Here is a 19,504-nt window from a genome sequence, read left to right on the forward strand (position 1 = left end):
AACTTTTTCTCTAAATGGATCACACAGTAACCTTTACTTTATGGTCCCTAATCAGTGTGCCCACCTGTAGACATAGAACCTTCAGTGGTTCCTAGGGGCAGAGAGGTTGGGAATCAGGCCGTAAAGACAGGCAGTAGGAGACATTAACTTTCTGTAATTGTACTCTGATATACTAAGACTTAATGACTTAGGTTCCTTAGCATCTATATCTTTTTCCAAAGCTGCAGCTGTAATTCATTTTACTATTTCTCCTCAAGTGTGTCCATTCAGTGTTGTTATTATTCATCAAATAGGTTTTGCTTGCTTATTATGTGGAGGGCAAGTCATAAGATCTTTGACTATAAGAGGAATTTCTTGGATCCCTTTCTTTATGGCACTCTTAGTCTAGGGGAGGTGTTAGAGGCAGGACGATGGACACTAAGAAAGATGTAATTATAAAACTGTAAGTTGCGGCAACATTAACTGATAGTCAGGATGCCGTGCTTCCCAGGAGAAACACTGTACTCCTTTGACCCCATGAGTGGAGTTGTCAGACAAGTCTCAGTGAAGAGGCATGTCTAAACTTCTGTAGGGAGTCAGAGAAGAGAAAGCAATTTATTCTCTTTGGGATTGATGAAAATATTGCAAATGTAGGTGGCACTACTGCCTTTAAAGAAGAGTTAGATTTCACCAGGAAAGAAGGAAGGAAAAGGTACTCCAAGCAGAAAACACAAGAAAGGCATGAATTTTTTTTTTAAAGTATGTGATATGTGTGTGGGATATGTTGAATACCCTTGGGTCACTTGAAATAGAATTTTGTGTCAGCAGGGGAGAAAAAGGTAGGTTGAGGACAGCTTGTGATATAAGATCGATGGTACAGTTGAGACCTAAGCAGGTGGAAAAGATGAAATACTTTAAAAAGTTTTTTTTTTTTTTTTAACGTTGTAGTTCCCTGGTACTTAAAAAAAAAAAAAATATATATATATATATATGCAGTAAAAATTATTGGGTTCTTGGTGTGTGGAAGGAAAGTAACAACATACCATGTTTTGGTTATCTGCCATACATAAACACTATTGTTGGTATTTCTTAATGAGTTTGTGCATTCATAGGTGTTTGCTAAGTAAGTGTTCTCCTCTGTAAAAATTTCTTTTCAATGGAAGTTCTTGCTTTTATATGAACATGTTAAAATTCTTTTGGCTTTCTATAAAAGAAATGGATTGCTGGGTGATAAATGCCAATTTAAAATGTTACACTACTTTGATTAAAAAATTGTAAAGTGTTGCTTTCTAATTTTCGTAATTTTTAGCTAGCAGTGGTAACTGCTTTATTTTTCTTCTTTTTCTTTTTTTGAGACAGAGTTTCGCTTTTGTTGCCCAGGCTGGTGTGCAATGGTGCGATCTCTGCTCACCGCAGCCTCCGAATCCTGGGTTCAGTGATTCTCCTGCCTCAGCCTTCCGAGTAGCTAGAATTACAGGCATGCGCCACCATGTCTGGCTAATTTTGTATTTTTAGTAGAGACGGAGTTTCTCCGTGTTGGTCAGGCTGGTCTTGAACTCTTGGCCTCCCAGAGTGCTGGGATTAGAGGTGTGAGCCACTGTGCCCGGCCAAGTAACTGCTTTTGAAGCAGTTGGAGCTCCCATTTGTGTCCCAGAAGAACATCTTACTGATGAAAATAGAGTAGTGGTTGTGCTAAATGACTGAAGAATGGACAAAGAGATAAAGCAGAGAACAGAGATAGAGATTCTTTATGGCAGTGGGCCGGAGTCCTACTGACATTTACAGATAGCTAAAGAAAGCATGTGGTGTGTTTCTTGTGCTGTCGGATAGATGCTGACTGAACTGTGCTAGTTAGGGAGACCAGCCCTTCCGCTGGGTACGTGGTTTCATTTTTGCAGTTAGGCTGCAGGACTGCTGCTTTATTTTTTCATCCACCGAAGCTCAATATAATTTTAAGGATTATATGGGTGGAGGCTTAGACTAAAGTAAAGTGAATGTGCTGTTTATCACCAGCAAAGAGTATGCTTTGTCTTGAGAGAGAGAGACGCTGAAATGATGTTCTGTCTTATAGTTGGTGTTTTCAGACTTAATATGGTTACTGTTCAAATTACTATATATCTTTGAAAGATTCCCATTGCTAGGTATTCCCATCAAAAAAATTACTAAGTAGATAACTAGATATAAATGCCTTCAAATTTTGAAGACATGTCTGCATAATACTAAAATTAATGTACTTTTATTAATCTGATAGTGCCCTTAAAATATACAAAACTTTAACCAGTTGTACATTTTAACTAGTTTAGATAAAACCATCAGATTCTTAAGCCATGTAGACACAGCTCGACCACCAAAAAGAGAGTTAAAATTTTGTAATGTAAATGCAGCCTAAGTTATCAGCCTTACTACTTTTCTGACTCTTTTAAATTTGGAGAGAAAGGTTAAGAGATACTTTTGATTGAGTAAATTGTGTTGATGGCACTAGGTTTGCTTTTTGTTTATATATATATGGTTTTAGTAAACAAGAAATCCTGTTACTCAATTCTGTAATCTACTATTCTAGTACTCCTCTACCCCAATCGCAAGTTTTATTGCCACAGTTTTGGAAAGCTGTCGTCTCAGAAACTGAGTGCCTAGGAAAGTGAGAATACTAGGGCTTCAGCCACACTCTTATCTCATGCCTCATTTCTCTGGGTGTTGGAAACTGAATTTAAAGGACTGTTAAGTTGCAGCCGAAGACTGGGCCAGTCAGACTTTTGTTGTTGTTGTTGTTAATTACACCTTATTTATTGGCCTTGTTTTCAGTTTTGCTCTGTGGAAATACCCAGAGGACCTTTGTGGTGTTCTTGGGTAGCATGTATTCTATATACAATTCGGCACTCGAAAGTGAGGTCACCAGTAAAAAATATAATTTAAAAATTAGGCTGGATGAATTAAACTAGTAATTTTTTTTTTCTTGCTACTTGAAAGTTAGATTTCCATTAGGTTATAATTTTCTTTGTTTTGTTATTGATCTGGATAATATATGATTCAGCGTAATATTTTCTTTTCCCATTGCTTTGCTTGTTCTGAACCTGCTGTTACATATATCTTCAAACTGTTTTCTGGCCTCCATAATATATCTTTAAAACTTCTTTGCATCTGCAACTTTCTAGTTAAATTCTTCGTTATTTTCTAGTTTATTAACTCCTTTTCAATTTTTACTGTTTACAATTTATCTGTTACTCAGTTTTTCATTTCCATTGCTTATTTTGAAATTATTTAAAACTTACTTTAAGTTAAAATATTCATTCTTTAGCTTTTAAATTCTTTTTCATTTCCACCTAGCTTTGTTTCACTTCTGCTTGTTTTGTGATTCTTTTCCCTTTATAAAAGAAATTTTACTCTTTTATAAGAGTAAAAGAGTGGCTCACGCCTGTAATCCCAGCACTTGGGGAGGATGAGGTGGGTGAATCGCTTGAGGTCAGGAATTCAAGACCAGCCTGGCCAACATGGCAAAATCCTGTCTGTACTAAAAATATAAAAATTAGCTGGTGTGGTAGTACACACCTGTAATCTCAGCTACTTGGGAAGCTGAGACAGGAGAATCGCTTGAACCTGGGAGGCGGAGGTTACAGTGAGCCGAGATTGTGCTACTGTAGCCTGGGTGACAGAGCCAGACTCCATCTCAAAAAAAGAAATTTTAAGCATACTATTTTCAGGTATTTTTCAGGCTTTTCTGTTTCTGTTTTGTTTGAAGGGATTTTGTATTTCAGTTGCTGTGATTTTATTCGTTTTCTTTACGTCACGGTACAGCTTTGACTGGGAAGTCCCCCCGCTCCCCACAGTCCCTTCTAGTAGTTTTTCTTAACTGCTTCTCCCTGTTGCCCCCGCCCCCACCAAGGTCTTAGATTGGCAGCAGAGGGCACTTGTCTCCCACTGATGGTAGATACACCTGCATCTTTGTTCCAGTTGGCCAGGCAGTGGGATAGTGTGGCCGAAGCCCTAGTATTCTCACTTTCCTAGGCACTCGGTTTCTGAGAAGACATGCTTCCTGAAAGCCCACACAGCTTACCCCCAGGCAGCTGTTAGTAGCAGTTTATTTTCAGCCTAATTTCAGCCTCAGTCCCTTATCTTAGGTGGGCCACTTTTATTCCTCTTTCTATAGGATCTGAAACCTAGGCCTCCACCGGTATCCTTCTGAAACCAGAGCCTAGCAGCCCTATACGTTCTGCCCCCTCTCTGTTACATATTTCTGTTTCATGGTGATGCTGGTCTTTTTTAGTTAGGTATGTCTTTAAAATTTATTCTCCTGGATTTTATCTGTCGTTGCTTTGTATTTGAAACAGGGTGGGTTTTCAAAGCAATTTATGATGCCATCTTGATTGGAAGTTCAAGTAAATTAAAAAAAAATTGCTAGCTTATTGTATTTCCATCATACTTTATTTTTAACAAGCTTTTGATTTTTTAAACAATCTTGTGAATCTTTTCATATTCTCCAGAACATAGAAATATTTCCCTTTATGCAGTTCAGCCAAAGTTTATTTAGCATTATGGGCTTAATGTTTTTGTGATGCTTTTGAATGTGGTTAAGGTGAATTTGATCAGATGGATTGAGGATTTGTAGATAAAGTAGTCCTGAATGATTTTTACTATGATTAGGAAATACCCTGTACTTATTTATTTTTTTGAGATGGAGTCTCGCTCTGTTGCCCAGGCTGGAGTGCAGTGGCACGATCTTGGCTTACTGCAAGCTCCGCCTCCCAGGTTCATGCCATTCTCCTGCCTCAGCCTCCCGATTAGCTGGGACTACAGGCACACGCCACCACGCCCAGCTAATTTTTTGTATTTTTAGTAGAGATGGAGTTTCGTCATGTTGGCCAGGATGGTCTCGATCTCTTGACTTCGTGATCTGCCCGCTTCGGCCTCCCAAAGTACTGGGATTACAGGCGTGAGCCCACCGCACCTGCTAAAATGCCCTGTACATAAAAAGAAGTAGGGGTAGCTGGGAGCGGTAGCTCACGCCTGTAATCCCAGCACTTTGGGAGGCTGAAGCGAGTGGATTACCTGAGGTTGGGAGTTTGAGACCAGCCTGACCAACATGGAGAAACCCTGCCTCTACTAAAAATACAAAATTAGTGGGGCATGGTGGTGCATACCTGTATCCCAGGAGACTGAGGTAGGAGAATTGCTTAAAGCCGGGAGGTAGAGGTTGCAGCGAGTGGAGATTGCACCACTGCACTCCAGGTTGGGCAAAAAGAGCGAAACTCCGTCTCAGAAAAAAAAAAAAAAAGTAGGGGAGTGGGTATAAACAGGGTTTCTTTTTTCTTTTTCTTTTTTTTTGTTTTAATACCCTTCTGTCGTCTTCCCTTTTTTCATTTACATCTATCTCTTTTAAAAATGGAGATAGGAAAGATTTTACAAATGGAGATAGGAAAGATTCTGATTGAGTTATCTTATTTAGGTTCTGGTAAAGTTTTATAAATTGTTGAAAGGCTGGAAAGTTAATTGGAGCTTTTTAATAGTGAAATTGAACTGTGTTAATATCTTTTTGCTAATTACTGTGATCAGCTTTAACCTTTGACTAGCTTCTCATTGAGTTCATTCATAAAGGTATTTCTTAGGAGATTGATGTCCAGTGATCAGTTTACTTGTGAGTTGCATTCCTCCTTTGGACTGGATGCGATTCTTGATTGTCACTATTCCCATGATGATTTCCTTTCTCTTGAGAAGCAGATATGTGGTTTTCATTTCTTTGTGCTTTTTCCTTTAATTTTGGGAACTCTGATTATTAGTAATTAGAAATTCTTACCTTTTTTTCTTTTTAACAAAGAAAGGGAAGTGTTGGTGATTATTAGGATTTTTTTTTTCTGAGAGATTTCTACTTCACACTAAATCTTCATCTTGACTAGATTTGATAATGCATTTAGATAAACTACTTGAGAATTTTTTTTGGAAATGCTGAAAAGTAATTAGATGATGTGCATTTCAAGTTACTTCTAAAACAGTAAGTTAATATGTAGACCTATTCTCAGTTGACATTTGTGCTTGAGTTTAAAGTTTAAATTTTTTGTTTTTAAGACAAAGCATGGACAGTATAATACTTTTATTATATTGAAAAATATTTTTGATTATTTCTAAAATAAGCTTCAGGTTAAAAACTTAAAATTATTGAAAACAGGATTTTGCTTTGTTGTCCAAGCTGTGGTGCAGTGGCATGATCACAGCTCCCTGCAGTTGCAAACTCCTGGGCTCAAGCCATCCTCCCACTTCAGCCTCTCAAGTAGCTGTGACTACAGGAGTGCCCTACCTTGCCTGCCTAATTTTTGGTTTTTTTGTTTCTTTTTGAGATGGAGTCTTGCTCTGTTGCCCAGACTGGAGTGCAGTGACATGATCTCGGCTCACTGCGACCTCCGCCTCCCCAGTTTAATCAATTTTCCTTCGTCAGCCTTCTGAGTAGCTGGGACTACAGGCACATTTCGCCACGCCTGGTTAGTATTTTTAGTAGAGATGCAGTTTCACTGTGCTAGCCAGGATGGTCTTGATTTCCTGACATCGTGATCCGCCTGCCTCAGCCTCCCAAAGTGCTGGGATTACAGGCGTGAGCCACTGCACCCAGCCCATGCCTGCCTAATTTTTAAATTTTTTGTAGAGACAGGGTCTGTCTGTGTTGCCCAGGCTGGTCTTGAAATCCTGAACTTAAAGCAGTCTTCCTGCTTTGGCCTCCCAAAGTGGTGGGATTATTGGAATATTAGAAATATGGGTCAGGATTTTTATTTTTATTTTTAATTATTCCTTAAATTGTTCTTGTTATTGTCCTGGAAGTGGAAGAGTCTTGAACTGTCCAGCTTCCTGAGTAGGTTGGTATAAACACTTTGACGTATTTATGTTTCCGGTATATCTAATGTGACTTAAGGATGCACTGCATCCCTAGAATAAGTCCTGTGATGTTACAGAGAATAAAACCTTTATACTAATAAAGTGTATTTTGTTAACTGAGATTTTATTTCCCTCCTATTAAATGTGTTTAAATGAGATTTTAATTTTCATTTATTAGTTTTGTTTTTGCATTTATATTCATATTTTCTCCTTTATGTCTTAGATTAAGCAGGTAGAAATCTTGTTACATTTTTCTTCAAAACAAATATAACTAACAGATACTAGACAGTTAAATTTTCTCCAACTATGTTGGCAGTTTTCAAATGTTGACATACATGCCATGATATTTGGGAGGCAAGAGAATGCTTGGCTACATAAGGGATGGGTTCTGTTCATGGAAAGGGAGGTGTGGATCCAGGGCACTGGTTTTACAAAGGCAAAAGCCACCACCCTTCCGTAGCCCTGGAAGTTCATTTTATTGCTCTAATTGTTTTAGTGGGCGTTACATCTTTAAAAAATTTAACTATCTTCTGCTTTCCTAGCATTTGGATAGTAATATTTTAGCACACTCATTTTAATTACATTCTATCTATGGTCATTATTAACTAAGAAAATTAATATCATTTTAGGTAGAATAAAGATTATTAATAGTTTGTGTATATTCTCTTCTTTGCCTTCCCTTTGATAGTTCCTCGGTGATTGAAAATAATTTGCCTTTTTTACTTTTGATGCTATAGTACTTTTTAATTAAATGTAGATTTTTAAATTAATTAGTTAATGAATTAGGGATGGAGTCCCACTATGTTGCCCAGGCTGGTCTCAAACTCCTGGGCTCAAGTGATCCTCCCACCTTGGCCTCCCAAAGTGCTGGGATTACAGGTATGAGCCACTGTGCCTGGCAAAATGCATATTTCTATGCCCTTAAGAAAATTCTAATTTTTTCATTTGATAGTTAAAACGAGATACATGTGGCTGGGTGCTATGGCTCATGCCTGTAATCCCAGCACTTTGGGAGGCCGAGGCGGGTGGATTGCTTGAGATCAGGAGTTTGAATCCAGCCTGGCCAACATGGTGAAACCCCATCTCTGCTAAAATACAAAAATTACCTGGGCGTGGTGGCGGGCGCCTGTAATCCCAGCTACTAGGTAGGCTGAGGCAGGAGAATTGCTTGAACCCAGGGGCTGGAGGTTGCAGTGAGCCAAGATGGTGCCGCTTCACTCCAGCCGGGGTGACAGAGTCAGACTTTACCTCAAAAACAAAAACAAAAAAAACGCCAACAATAGATGCATGTTTAAATTCAAAGTTTGACTATTGTTACCCAGTACTGATCCTTGAGAGCACCAATATACTTAATAAACTGTAAATAAATAGTAGTTGGAAGGTAGAATTTTGTTTGAAGTATTTGATGTTACTGTTACATTCCAAATACTGAAGTATTTGGAAATTACTGTTTCTTGACTGAACCAAGCAGTAATTTTTCTTTTTTTTTGGAGACAGAGTCTCATTCTTTTGCCCAGGCTGGAGTACAGTGGTGTGATCTCAGCTCACTGCAACCTCCGCCTCGTGGGTTCAAGCACTTCTTCTGTCTCAGCGTCCCAAGTAGCTGGTACTACAGGTGCGCACCACCACACCTGACTAATTTTTGTATTTTTAGTAGAGATGGAGTTTCACCATATTGCTCAGACTGGTCTGGAACTCCTGACCTCAGGTGATCCACCCGCCTCGGCCTCCCATGGTGCTGGGATTACGGGTGTGAGCCTCTGTGCCCAGCCCCAATCTTCAAGGTAAGCAACAGAAACATCCCAGGATAGGAAAGTCTCATACTTGCATTGACAAGGTAAAATTGTATTGTTTTCACATGTTTTTTACAAAGTACTTGTACATCACAATTTATGCTGTAACTAAAACAAGTAAACCTTTAAAAGCATGAAATGCAGAGGAGTACTTAGTTTTGATTCATTGATTTAACCAAACGTATGAGATTGTTTGACAAGTTGCCTAAATGATAGTGTTTTGGATTGCTTCCTGAAAAAAATAGGGCTTGAAGCTGTTGATGTAAGGCATATGTTGCATAATAAGGAGGAATGTGTTTTAATTCAGATTTGATGTAGTGAGCAATTTTTCTATATTCAGAAGCTCCATACTTAACAAGAATGAACCTAATTGAAAACTGTTTCAAAGCAATACTTCATTAATTTCCTTTGCAAATTTTGAAAAAGTCAAGTTCAAACATCAAACATAATAATCCATAACAATCCATCAAACACAATAATCCATTGATGGTTATCAAACATAAGCATCCATTCATGATTTTAAAAATGTCAGAAAAATTGTAGTGGGAGAACTTGATAAAATTCTATCTATGAAACTTGATAAAGAGCATCTACAGAAATCCTATAGCTAAGATTATTTTTAATGGTGAAAAACTGAATAATTTTCTCCCTAAGATCAGGAACAGGACAAGAATATCCACTCTTGCCATTTTTATTCAATGTAATACCAAAGTTCTAGCCAGTGCAATAAGGCATGAAAAAGAAACGACATACAGATCAGAAAGAAAGAAAACTGTCCCAATTTCCAGATAACATGACTGTTTACCTGGAAAATCCCAGGGAATCTATTTAAACTCCTCCCCTCCCCTCAAAAAAACACCTAAAACTAATGAGTGAGTTCAGCAAGGTCACAGGGTACAACAAAATAAACACACAAAAATCAGTTGAATTTCTATATACTAGCAATGACCATGTGTACACAAAAATTAAAAATACAGTACCATTTATAATTGCTCAAAAAACTGCTTAGGTTTAAATCTGACAACTCTAAAAACTACATACAGCTTTTCAACCATTGCTATTGCAGTGGTTGCACATCCATAGTCCAAAAAATGTCTCCTGACTTGTCCCAAACTTTATGCAAAAGTTTATTCAAAACAGTTCACAGACTGAATGGAATAAGTAAACTATACAACTTTTGGAAAAAAAAAAAATCTTTGGGATCTAGGATTATAGTTCTTTGATACCAAAAGTATGGTCGGTAAAAAGATAAATTGGACTTTATCAAAAATTAAAGCTTTTGTTCTGCAAGAAACCCCTGTGGAAGGATGAAAAGATAGGCTACAGAGTGGGAAAAAATATTTGCAGACCGCATGCCTGACAGAGAGCTAGTACTTGAATAGATAGAGATTTTTCAACACACAGTATTAAAAAAAAAAAATCCAAATAGTACAATTAGAAGATGGGCAAAAGTCATGAAGAGATATGTACACATGGCAAGTAAGCACATACAAAGATGTTCAGCATCATTAGTTTTTACCAAAATGCCATTTAAAACTACAATGAACTATCATTACACACCTGACAGAATGACTAAAATGAAAAATTAGTGACAACACCAAATGCTGGAGAGGATGTTTCTGGAGGGTCTACAAAAACAGTTTAGAGTTTCTTAAAAACAAAACATGCCAACTACGATTTAGCAGTTGTACTCCTGGATATTTATCCCAGAGAAGTGAAAACGTATGTTTGCACTGAAACCTATACATAATGTTTATAGCAGCTTTATTTGTAAAAGCCTAAATTGGAAATAGCCCAGGTCTCCTTCAGCAGATGAAAGGTTAAACAAACTGTATATCCATGCAATATAATACTACTGCGTGACAAAAGGAACAAAATCTTGATATACAGTAACCTGGATAAATCTGCAGAAAATGATGCTGAGTGGAAAATAAAATCCCAAAGATTATACAGTGTATGATTCCATTTATGTAACATTCTTGAAATGACAAAGATACAGCAAAATTAGTAGTTGTTGGGGTTTACGAGGGGTGGAAGTGGGAGGAAAGTTAGTGAAACTATAAAAGGGAAACATGAGGCATCCTTGTGATGGAAATGGTCTGTATCTTGATTGTATCAGTGTCAATATGCTGGTTGTGATATTGTACTATGGTTTTGCAAGAGTTAGCATTGGGAAAACCGGGTTAAGGGTACACTGAATCTTTGGCTATTATTTCTGACAGTTGCATGTGGATCTGTGATTATCTCACACAAACTCAAACTTAATTGGAAATTAATATAAGTGAATTACTTTCCCCCTGACTAGCTAGGGACTCATTTGCTATTTTACCTGTCGTCTTGGCGTTTGTATATAGTGCTGGGTGTGTAAAATTTGAACTGAGACCACCATGTTTCTATGACTATTTCCATTCTTTCTAAGTTGAACATTGAGCATCTTTCAACAATGGATCCTTTAATTTTGGTGTAGATTTCTTTCCCTGTACTTTTTTTACATGAATACTTATGCTCAAACTATTCAAAAACACAGTTTTAGAAATGTAAAATTGGTCTTGTTAGCCATAATATAATTAACTTATTCCTTTATGTTTATAATTTCTTTTCAGGATTAATAATAGCAGCTGTGACAGGACAGTGATTTTTTTTTTTTTTATAATTTGTTAATTATGTAATGTAAAATGTAGTACTGGTGAGGAGCCAGTAATGTTGCACAGATTATTGTAGTCCTGAAAAAACACAAATGAATCCAATGAATGAGTGAGAAAAGTGACACTATTGTTGGCACTCTGAAATTCTGCAGGGACTTACATTGTGGCTAAAATCAAGCCTACCTTCGTGCTGTGTTCAAGAGGCTTTTCATTGATTTCTGTTGACAGGAAAAGTCTTTTTTTTTTTTTAAACTTAAAAAAAAAAAGAAAAAAGGCAATACTCTCTAGGCCCCGTGTGTTATTAAGATCTTTTAGTAGTGAGTTGCTCTTTCTCTGGGAAATTGGCTGTTAAAGTGAAGCTCTTAATAGTTTGCATAGTGTTTGATTAAATAGAACAGTTGGGTCAGTACAGATTCCAGATTTAATGGAGCAGATATTCACTTCTAGACATCCCCTATGATTAGCATAGTTATATCTTCTATATTATAGAAATACAATTTTAGGATATACTCTTGTGCATTATAAAATAAGTATGTTAGAGAAAACGTGATAAATTGAATTTTTGTGGGGAAAGACTTAAAAGCATATGACTAATATTATAGCTTCTACATAAAACAATATGTGTCCAGCATTGTGGGATAGTTTATAGTTCTGAGGCAATCTATTAAACCATGATACTGGAAGAAATGACAATGATAGACACTGACATAGGAGCATTATTTGTGTGTCAGGCATTGATTGTTCAAAGCAATTTTTATGTATGAACTCATTTTATCATTACTGTAAGGTAGGGACTATACTATGATTTCCTGCTGATTGACAGGAAACTGAAGCATGGAGAGGTCAAGTAATCTCTCAAACCAAAGAACACGTAAGTGAGAGAGGAGGGGCTCTGGCTCCATAGTCCTTGGTCTTAACCACTATTTTGTATTGACGTCCATAGAGAAAATAGACCACATTATAGCTGTAATAAAATGCAAAATTTCACTTTATAGGTAATAGCCTGGAATTGGTGAGCTGGAGTCATTAAGGCAGTTCAGCAAAAACAACACGGGGCAAGTGTGGGTAGGAAAGTGCTAGCTGCCTGAGTACAAAGCATTGGGTATTAATAAACATGCTGTGTGCGGCATAGCAGGAAGCAGCTGTTTGGAGTTGAAGGTTTGTTTGGGAGAGCAGTAGAAAAGATGGGTTTGATTAGTTAAGAGAAAGATTTTTGAATGGAAGAGCGTGAACTTGGGAACACATTTTCTAGGTTGCTGTTGAGAGGAACAAAAGTGGTACATTAAATATGGACTTTTAGAACTAGAGGAGATTATAAAGGTTATTATTGGATCTGTGCTCTTTAGTGTGTATGTGTCTACCCTTTTTTGTATTTTAGGTTTTGACCTTTTGCTCTTGATTGTCCAGAGACAGGGTGGTGTAGTGAAACAAAAACAGTAAATCAAGTTTCACAAAGCTTGGACTTTAGTACCAGCTTTTCCATTTTCCTCACTGTAAAGATGTTGTATGGGTTACTTAACCAGTTGGATTTAATTTCCTTGGCTGTATAGTGGACTTAGTGTCACATGCCTACCTCAGGATTTCTGTGACAATTAAGTATGATATTTCAAGTCTTCTAGCTTACTGGATCTAAATAAATTATTCCTGGAAAAAAAAAAGTTTGCTGTGTAATAAAGCCCATAAACAGGAATAAAAAAGCAGGTATAGAACTTGAGGTGTTTTGTCACCCTCTCTCCCCCAGTGGTGTGTGTAGGAAGACTTTGCTTCTTTCTGTAATTCTGATGTCTAATCTCTTCTGACTTTAGGTTCAATCAGTTGATTATTTTCATTCAGCAGGTGTGATCGGTTCACAGAGTTTCCAGTCAAGTAGGAGAGAGAAAACATAAAGATACACAACTAAGTAAAATGTTATATATAAAATGTTTTATGAAATAATTATAGCTATGCTATGTTAATTCAGCAATTATTGCTGGTTTGGGGGAATGAGAAGACTGAGGAGGAGGTAGTATTTGAAAATGATGAGGTTTGAAAGAAGTGTATGATGAAATGCAGAAAGGAGGAGGTGGAGTATTTGTTTCAGGAGAAGGGAATAGAGTGAATAAAAGCATAGAGAAAGAAAAGCATATGATGGGCTGGGCACCGTGGCTCAAGCCTAAAATCCCCGCACTTTGGGAGGCTTAAGTGGGCAGATCACGAGGTCAGGAGTTCAAGACCAGCCTGAGCAACATGGTGAAGCCCTGAGTTTACTAAAAATACAAAAAAAATTTGCTGGGCATGGTGGCGTGTGCTTGTAATCCCAGCTACTCAGGAGGCTGAGGCAGGAGAATCGCTGGAACCCGGGAGGCGGAAGTTGCAGTGAGCCTAGATTGCGCCACTGCACTCCAGCCTGGGTGACAGAGCGAGACTCCATCTCGGAAAAAAAAAAAAAAAAAAAAAAAGGCATATGATGAAAAAAATTGAGATTTTTCTAGTAAATTAAATGTGGCTTACCAGGAGTAACAGGAAATAGATCAATAAGGTGAAATGAGACCAGATTACTGAGGGCTTTGAGTAGTATACTAAGGAATTTTGGATTCTGCATGTTGTTAATGTCATGGTCAGCAGTCCTGTTGATTTTCATCAGGTATTACCTAATAGCAGTTACAGTCTTATTACAAAGATCTTTAGAGTCTTGTAAAATTTTGTGTTGGAAATTATACTTCAAGAATGAATCTATATCCTCTCTCCTCTGAAATGTAGATTAAAAAAAAAAAAGAATGGACTTGTGTTATAGTGATCAAGTAAGTCTTGTTATTCATATTCTAATAAAAAAATAAGAAAGGTGTTTCTTTTTGGTTTCCTTTGGTTATCCAATCATATTGCTTTCTACTGACCACTTTGTAGGTAGTAAAGATTTTGTAGTCTTTCGTACCTTGATTAAATAAACCCTGATTTTATGAATTTTTATTTTATCAAATGAGGCACTTTGAGGATAAAGATGTTTGTTAAAATTTCTTGGTGTACATTTTGGATATAATTTATGTGGTTTGCTGCTATATGAAACAAATATTTTAGATTGTTGGATTTTCTTAGAACTTCTATGATTCATTAACACAGACACTTCCTGTGAATATATTTCTAAATGTATTCTTTTGAAATCCAAACACTGGGTCCTTGTGAAAAATTCCACCACCATACACAATACTATCTCCCAACAGGCATAGGTCATAAAATATTTGGTAGTGATTGTCAAATAAACCATACACTATATTGAAACTTTAATAGAAATGACTTTTGGTTCTCTTGTAAAACTGAGAATGCCAATTCAAGTGATAAATAGTTAATGGTTTTTAGATATGTGATTTAAATCAAAATAATGGCTTTTATTAATTTTTTTTTTTTTAAGTGGGGTGAATATTTGACATCAGAAAAGTAGTTCAGACCTGCAACTTAGAGGTCTGGTATAATTGACATCTCCGAAAACTGTTCGCATTCCAGGTTGGATAAATGGTTTATTGTTACCTTACTGGCATTTTGAGGATTTGCCACGAAATTTTTTCTTAAGCTATGTTTCTTTGAACAAGCCTAAAGTTTTTTATTCTTATTGTTTCCTGGAAAACCTCATTTCAGTGACAGATTTGATTCAAAGTGAGACATTGGCTAGTTGCCACTTAGCTAAATACATCCCTCTCTTCATTGTTGTACAAACCCCACATTTCCTGAAAGTATAGTCTCCATTTATTCACTTTAAAAAACTTTATTTTGGATACTATCCGTATTTTGTAACTGCTGGTTTACTTCTGCTTTCTTTATTTAATATTGTAATAGAATATCATCCACTGAATTTACTGCAGATCGATTGCAATTATCCTAAAAGTTTAAGGTTTAACTAAAGATTGTGGCAAATTTACCAGAGGGGTTCTGCCTTTCTGAAGTAGCCTTCTTCATTGTGTTCTCTGTAGCTAATGAATAGTACATTTGTTGAAACCCCGTGTTTGTTTAAAATCAGTTCATTGGATTCACCACTGAAACAGTGGCACAGTGAGGTTAGATTGTAAGTGGTAATCCTTCTTAAATGAGGATTAAAGGGAGTTGGCATAGTGGTTTGTAAACTGTATTTGGAGCTTTGCTGGCTTCCACTAAGTGTAATGTACAAACCTCAGAATTTCATCGTAACCTGCTTATCTGAAAGACAGTCATCTTTTTGTCAAGGAAGCCCCCCCCCCCCCCCCCACACACACACACATTTTTAAAATCTCATTTTACCCACACCCACACACCATTTTTTCTATGCAAGAATGACCCACTTAGGGAAATAATCTGATGTTGATTTTCCCCCCTTGCCTCTAAAAATGCAGTGCTACCTAATTTCATTGAATTCTGTAAAATTTTAAAAATAAACAGATATCGTGAGCATATTGAAATGTTTGTCTTTGAGAAATGACATTTCACCTTCAAGGGGGGTTACTTGTGATACAAAGTTGATTTAATGGTCTTAGTATCAAAATACATGTTTGTTTATAGTTGCTAAGAATTGTCAGTTTAGGATTTTATAAGGAGATATTCAGAAATTTGGTATTTCAAAATCAGACGTCATTCTTGGTAATACTAGTCATTTTACTTTGATGTGTTTTATAATGCTATTTCGTACCATAACTCAGTTTTACAGATTGACATTGTGAATTTGCCTTTTACAGTGTAGCTGATGAGTCTGATATTTGAGTATCACTGAACTGAAGAAGTTGCTCATAGGTGATATTCCAATTGAAACTGTATTATTTGGCCACAGCATGGTTTGTGTAAAACTCAAGTTTTGGCATACATATAATCTGCAGAGTAGCTTTAACCACTATGAATTTATTTCCCAGTATTTTCGACCCAAGTAAGATGTTGTTATAAACTGCTGTCAGTTCTGGACTCCTGTTGTTTTCAAATTTCTCTCTGATCCTTTTAAAATTTGGCTTCGGTACATTTAAATCAGCTTGTCTCAAAATTTTTGGTCTTTTTTTTTTTTTTTTTTTCAGATTTGTAAACTCTTAAGAAATACATACAGAAATACATTCATTCTTTCTTTTGATTAACATTCACTGCCTGTCTGCTGTGTGGTTACTAAAACAGTCTTTAACCTCAAGTAGCTTAAAATCTCAAGAGGGGAGATAAGCTGCATACCTTTGTGTAGTACATGAAGAGCAGCATGTTAGCAGGGTGATCAAAGTGCTCTGAAAGTGCCCACAGGAACTTCAGGTGGGAGGGAAGACTTGGGTGGGGGGCATTCTTGAATTGTGGCTAGGATTTTGGGGTGAGGAGAGTAAACATGTAATATATGTTAGAGTGCATTAGTTTCCAAATTGCGTATTTTGGGTCTCCAAGTTTGTCACCCGTCTACTTTTCACTTGCTTTCTGTTCGGATTGATATAGTAGTGAGTGAGAAATTGACATGTCAGAGAGAAAGAGAGAGAGTGAGAGCAGAATTGCTGGAGCAGTGTTTTTCAGTAAGCCGTAGGAAATGGGAAAAAGTACAGAAGTGTAGGGGATTGGCAACAGGTAAGAGCAAAGGATGTATTTTCTCTAGAATAAGAGAAAGGAGAGAGTATGGAGTACGAAGGCTGATAGGTGGTAGATGTGGAATGTGGAATTTCTCTTTCAGTGGTTTATGTCAATGAAAAAGGAAGGAAGGTCATCAGTTGAGACCAAAGATAGAAGAAGTGTCAAGAGGTTTGTGGAGAATGCCTAAGAAAATGGTTAGTCATGGAGGAGAGTGGCTAAGTGAAGGGCGTAGGGAAGTGTGATTTGAGTTCTGCACAATGTCAAGAGCCCACTTGAGTTGTGGTTATTAATTAAAGTAAGACCAGTTCGAATGGGTTTGGGTTTTTTCTAACCATATTCAATAGCACAGGTTCAGGCATAGATTAGGTTTGTGAGTCGGATTTAAATGAGAGAGGGTCAAGGGAGGTGGGGACATGTGCACAGGAGTGATTATAATGACTGGCAATGTAATTGAAAGAGGGAGAAGGCATGAGGCAAGTGGAGAAGAGTGAAAGGTGGTTGGGCCTGTGGAGTTTTCCAGTTCCGCAAACCTCACTATGGAAACAGCAGTTTGCAGTATGGTTTTAGGTCTCAGCATTGGAAGTTGGAGTATGTTTAAGCAAGCAATTAAAAGAACATTTTGTTGTGAGATTCTTGTAGGGCTCCAATTTTAAACAAAACCATAAATTGAAGAAATGTCTTAAGGTTTTTCTCATTTTGTTCCAACTCACAACCATTAGTTAAAACTTTGATTTATGGCCCGGTGCGGTGGCTCAGGCCTGTAATCCCATGACTTTGGGAGGCTGAGGTGGGCAGATCACCTGAGGTCAGGAGTTCGAAACCAGCCTAACCAATATGATGAAACCCCGTCTGTAGTAAAACTGCAAAAAAAAAAAAAAAAAAAAATTAGCCGATGTGGTGGCATGCACCTGTAATCCCAGCTGCTGAGGAGGCTGAGACCAGAGAATTGCTTAAACCCAGGAGGCGGAGGTTGCGGTGAGCCAAGATCGCACCATTGCACTCCAGCCTGGGCAACAAGACAAAATGCCATCTCAAAAAAACAAAACAAAAACAAAAAAACAAACTTTGATTCACTTTAAAGAAATTATTGGGATAATAGTAAAGAGTGTTATGTATTCCTGTTGTGTAACTTGCCAGTACCAAATTCCAGTTGGCTGATATGCAAAGGAAATGTAGGTTTGGCGATGACCTGTGTGTTCTTGAACAGAAGATTAAATGAATGATAATTGTTTCTTTTTTAAAACTTGGATTGCGGACTTTTTTTTTAAAAGATGATTTATGAATGATATGTACAGGTTAGATTTTGAGGGGACTGTTTTCTGTTTAAGAAATAACTCATTTTGCCAGGTATGGTGCCTCACGCCTGTAATCCCAGCACTTTGGGAGGCCGAGGTGGGCGTATCACCAGGTCAGGAGTTCGAGACCAGCCTGACCAACATGATGAAACCCCGTCTCTACTGAAAATACAAAATGTAGCCTGGCGTGGTGGCATGTGCTTGTAATCCCAGGTACTCAGGAGGCTGAAGCAGGAGAATTGCTTGAACCTGGGAGTCGGAGGTTGCAGAGAGCCGAGATCGTGCCACTGCACCCCAACCTGGGTGACAGAGCAAGACTCCATCTCATAAAAAGAAAAAAAAAAAAAAAGAAGAAATAACTCATTTTCAGGTTCCTCAGAAATTTCTATCACATATAAACAATGTAATTATATAGTAAGGAAGAACTGTTACAACTTTGACTAGCCCTTTAGATTTAATTGGTACTTTAGATATCTTACTATGTATATCACTTTAAAAATCTATTGAAACTGCTTAATCAAGATTCTGCCTTTTTTGTAGGCAAGTAGATGCAGTAGTGAGCAGTTAGAATTGCAGGAACTGTGTCTTTTAGTAGTTGAAGGGGGCGGGATCTCATGTAGATCTGGAGGGACTTAAGGGTGTGCATACCTCATCTCTGCCACAGTTTCTTAATTTTGGCACTACAAGTTAAGTGTCACCTATTTGAAAAGCTTGGGACCAGTCGTGTTTGAGACTTTGGAAATTTTCAGATTTTGGAATATTTGCATATACATAATGAGGTATCTTGGGGGATGGAACTCAAGTCAGAACATGAAATTTATTTATGTTTCATATACACCTTATATACATACAACCTGAAGTTAATTTTATGCAGCACCTTAAATAATTGTATGCATGAAACAGTTTTGACTACTGCAGCCTGTCATACGAGGTTAGCTGTGGAATTTTTCGCTTGCGGTATCATGTTGGCACTCAGAAAGTTTTGGGTTTTGGAGCACTTTGGATTTCAGATTTTTGTGTTAGGAATGCTCAACCTGTATTGACATTTGGGCTGGATGTTGTTTGTGGAGCTGTCTGTCCTGTGTATTATAGGGTGTTCAGCAGCATCTCTGGCCCCTGCCATTGGATGCCAGCAGTACCAAGGCAGTGCTGCTGAGCCACAGTGATTCAGGTGAAATCTTTTCACCTTTTCCTCTTAGCTTAATTAATTGCAACAATTTTGAAATGCAAAACACCACAAAGTAAGTCACTTGGATTGTAGAGATTCTCAAATAAAGGAAACTCAAATTTATGAGATGTGACCAGTATCTTACCGGTGTTATTTGTATGTCATTGGAATTTTTTACAGTTCTTTTGGGTAGTTACTTACACTCCTTGTAATAGACATGGTCACAGACTCAGAATATAGCTG

At 37.4% G+C, this 19,504-nt stretch overlaps 1 protein-coding gene across 3 annotated transcripts in view; it reads left to right on the plus strand.

Annotated features, from left to right (window-relative positions):
* MED13L (mediator complex subunit 13L) overlaps positions 1 to 19,504 on the plus strand; it is a 327,210-nt gene that overhangs the window by 81,548 nt on the left and 226,158 nt on the right. Inside the window, exon 1 of one of the 3 annotated variants that reach the window (XM_033220471.1) lies at positions 15,915 to 16,133. The exons of the other annotated variants lie outside the window; for them this stretch is intronic. Coding sequence (XP_033076362.1) covers positions 16,103 to 16,133 — 31 coding nt within the window. The 5' untranslated portion in view covers positions 15,915 to 16,102. Of the gene's footprint in view, positions 1 to 15,914; positions 16,134 to 19,504 lie in introns of those variants that run through there. 3 annotated transcript variants of the gene reach the window in all.

The sequence above is a fragment of the Trachypithecus francoisi genome, unplaced genomic scaffold (genome assembly GCF_009764315.1).
Source record: "Trachypithecus francoisi isolate TF-2019V2 unplaced genomic scaffold, Tfra_2.0 Lachesis_group11, whole genome shotgun sequence".
NCBI classification, from domain to species: domain Eukaryota; kingdom Metazoa; phylum Chordata; class Mammalia; order Primates; family Cercopithecidae; genus Trachypithecus; species Trachypithecus francoisi.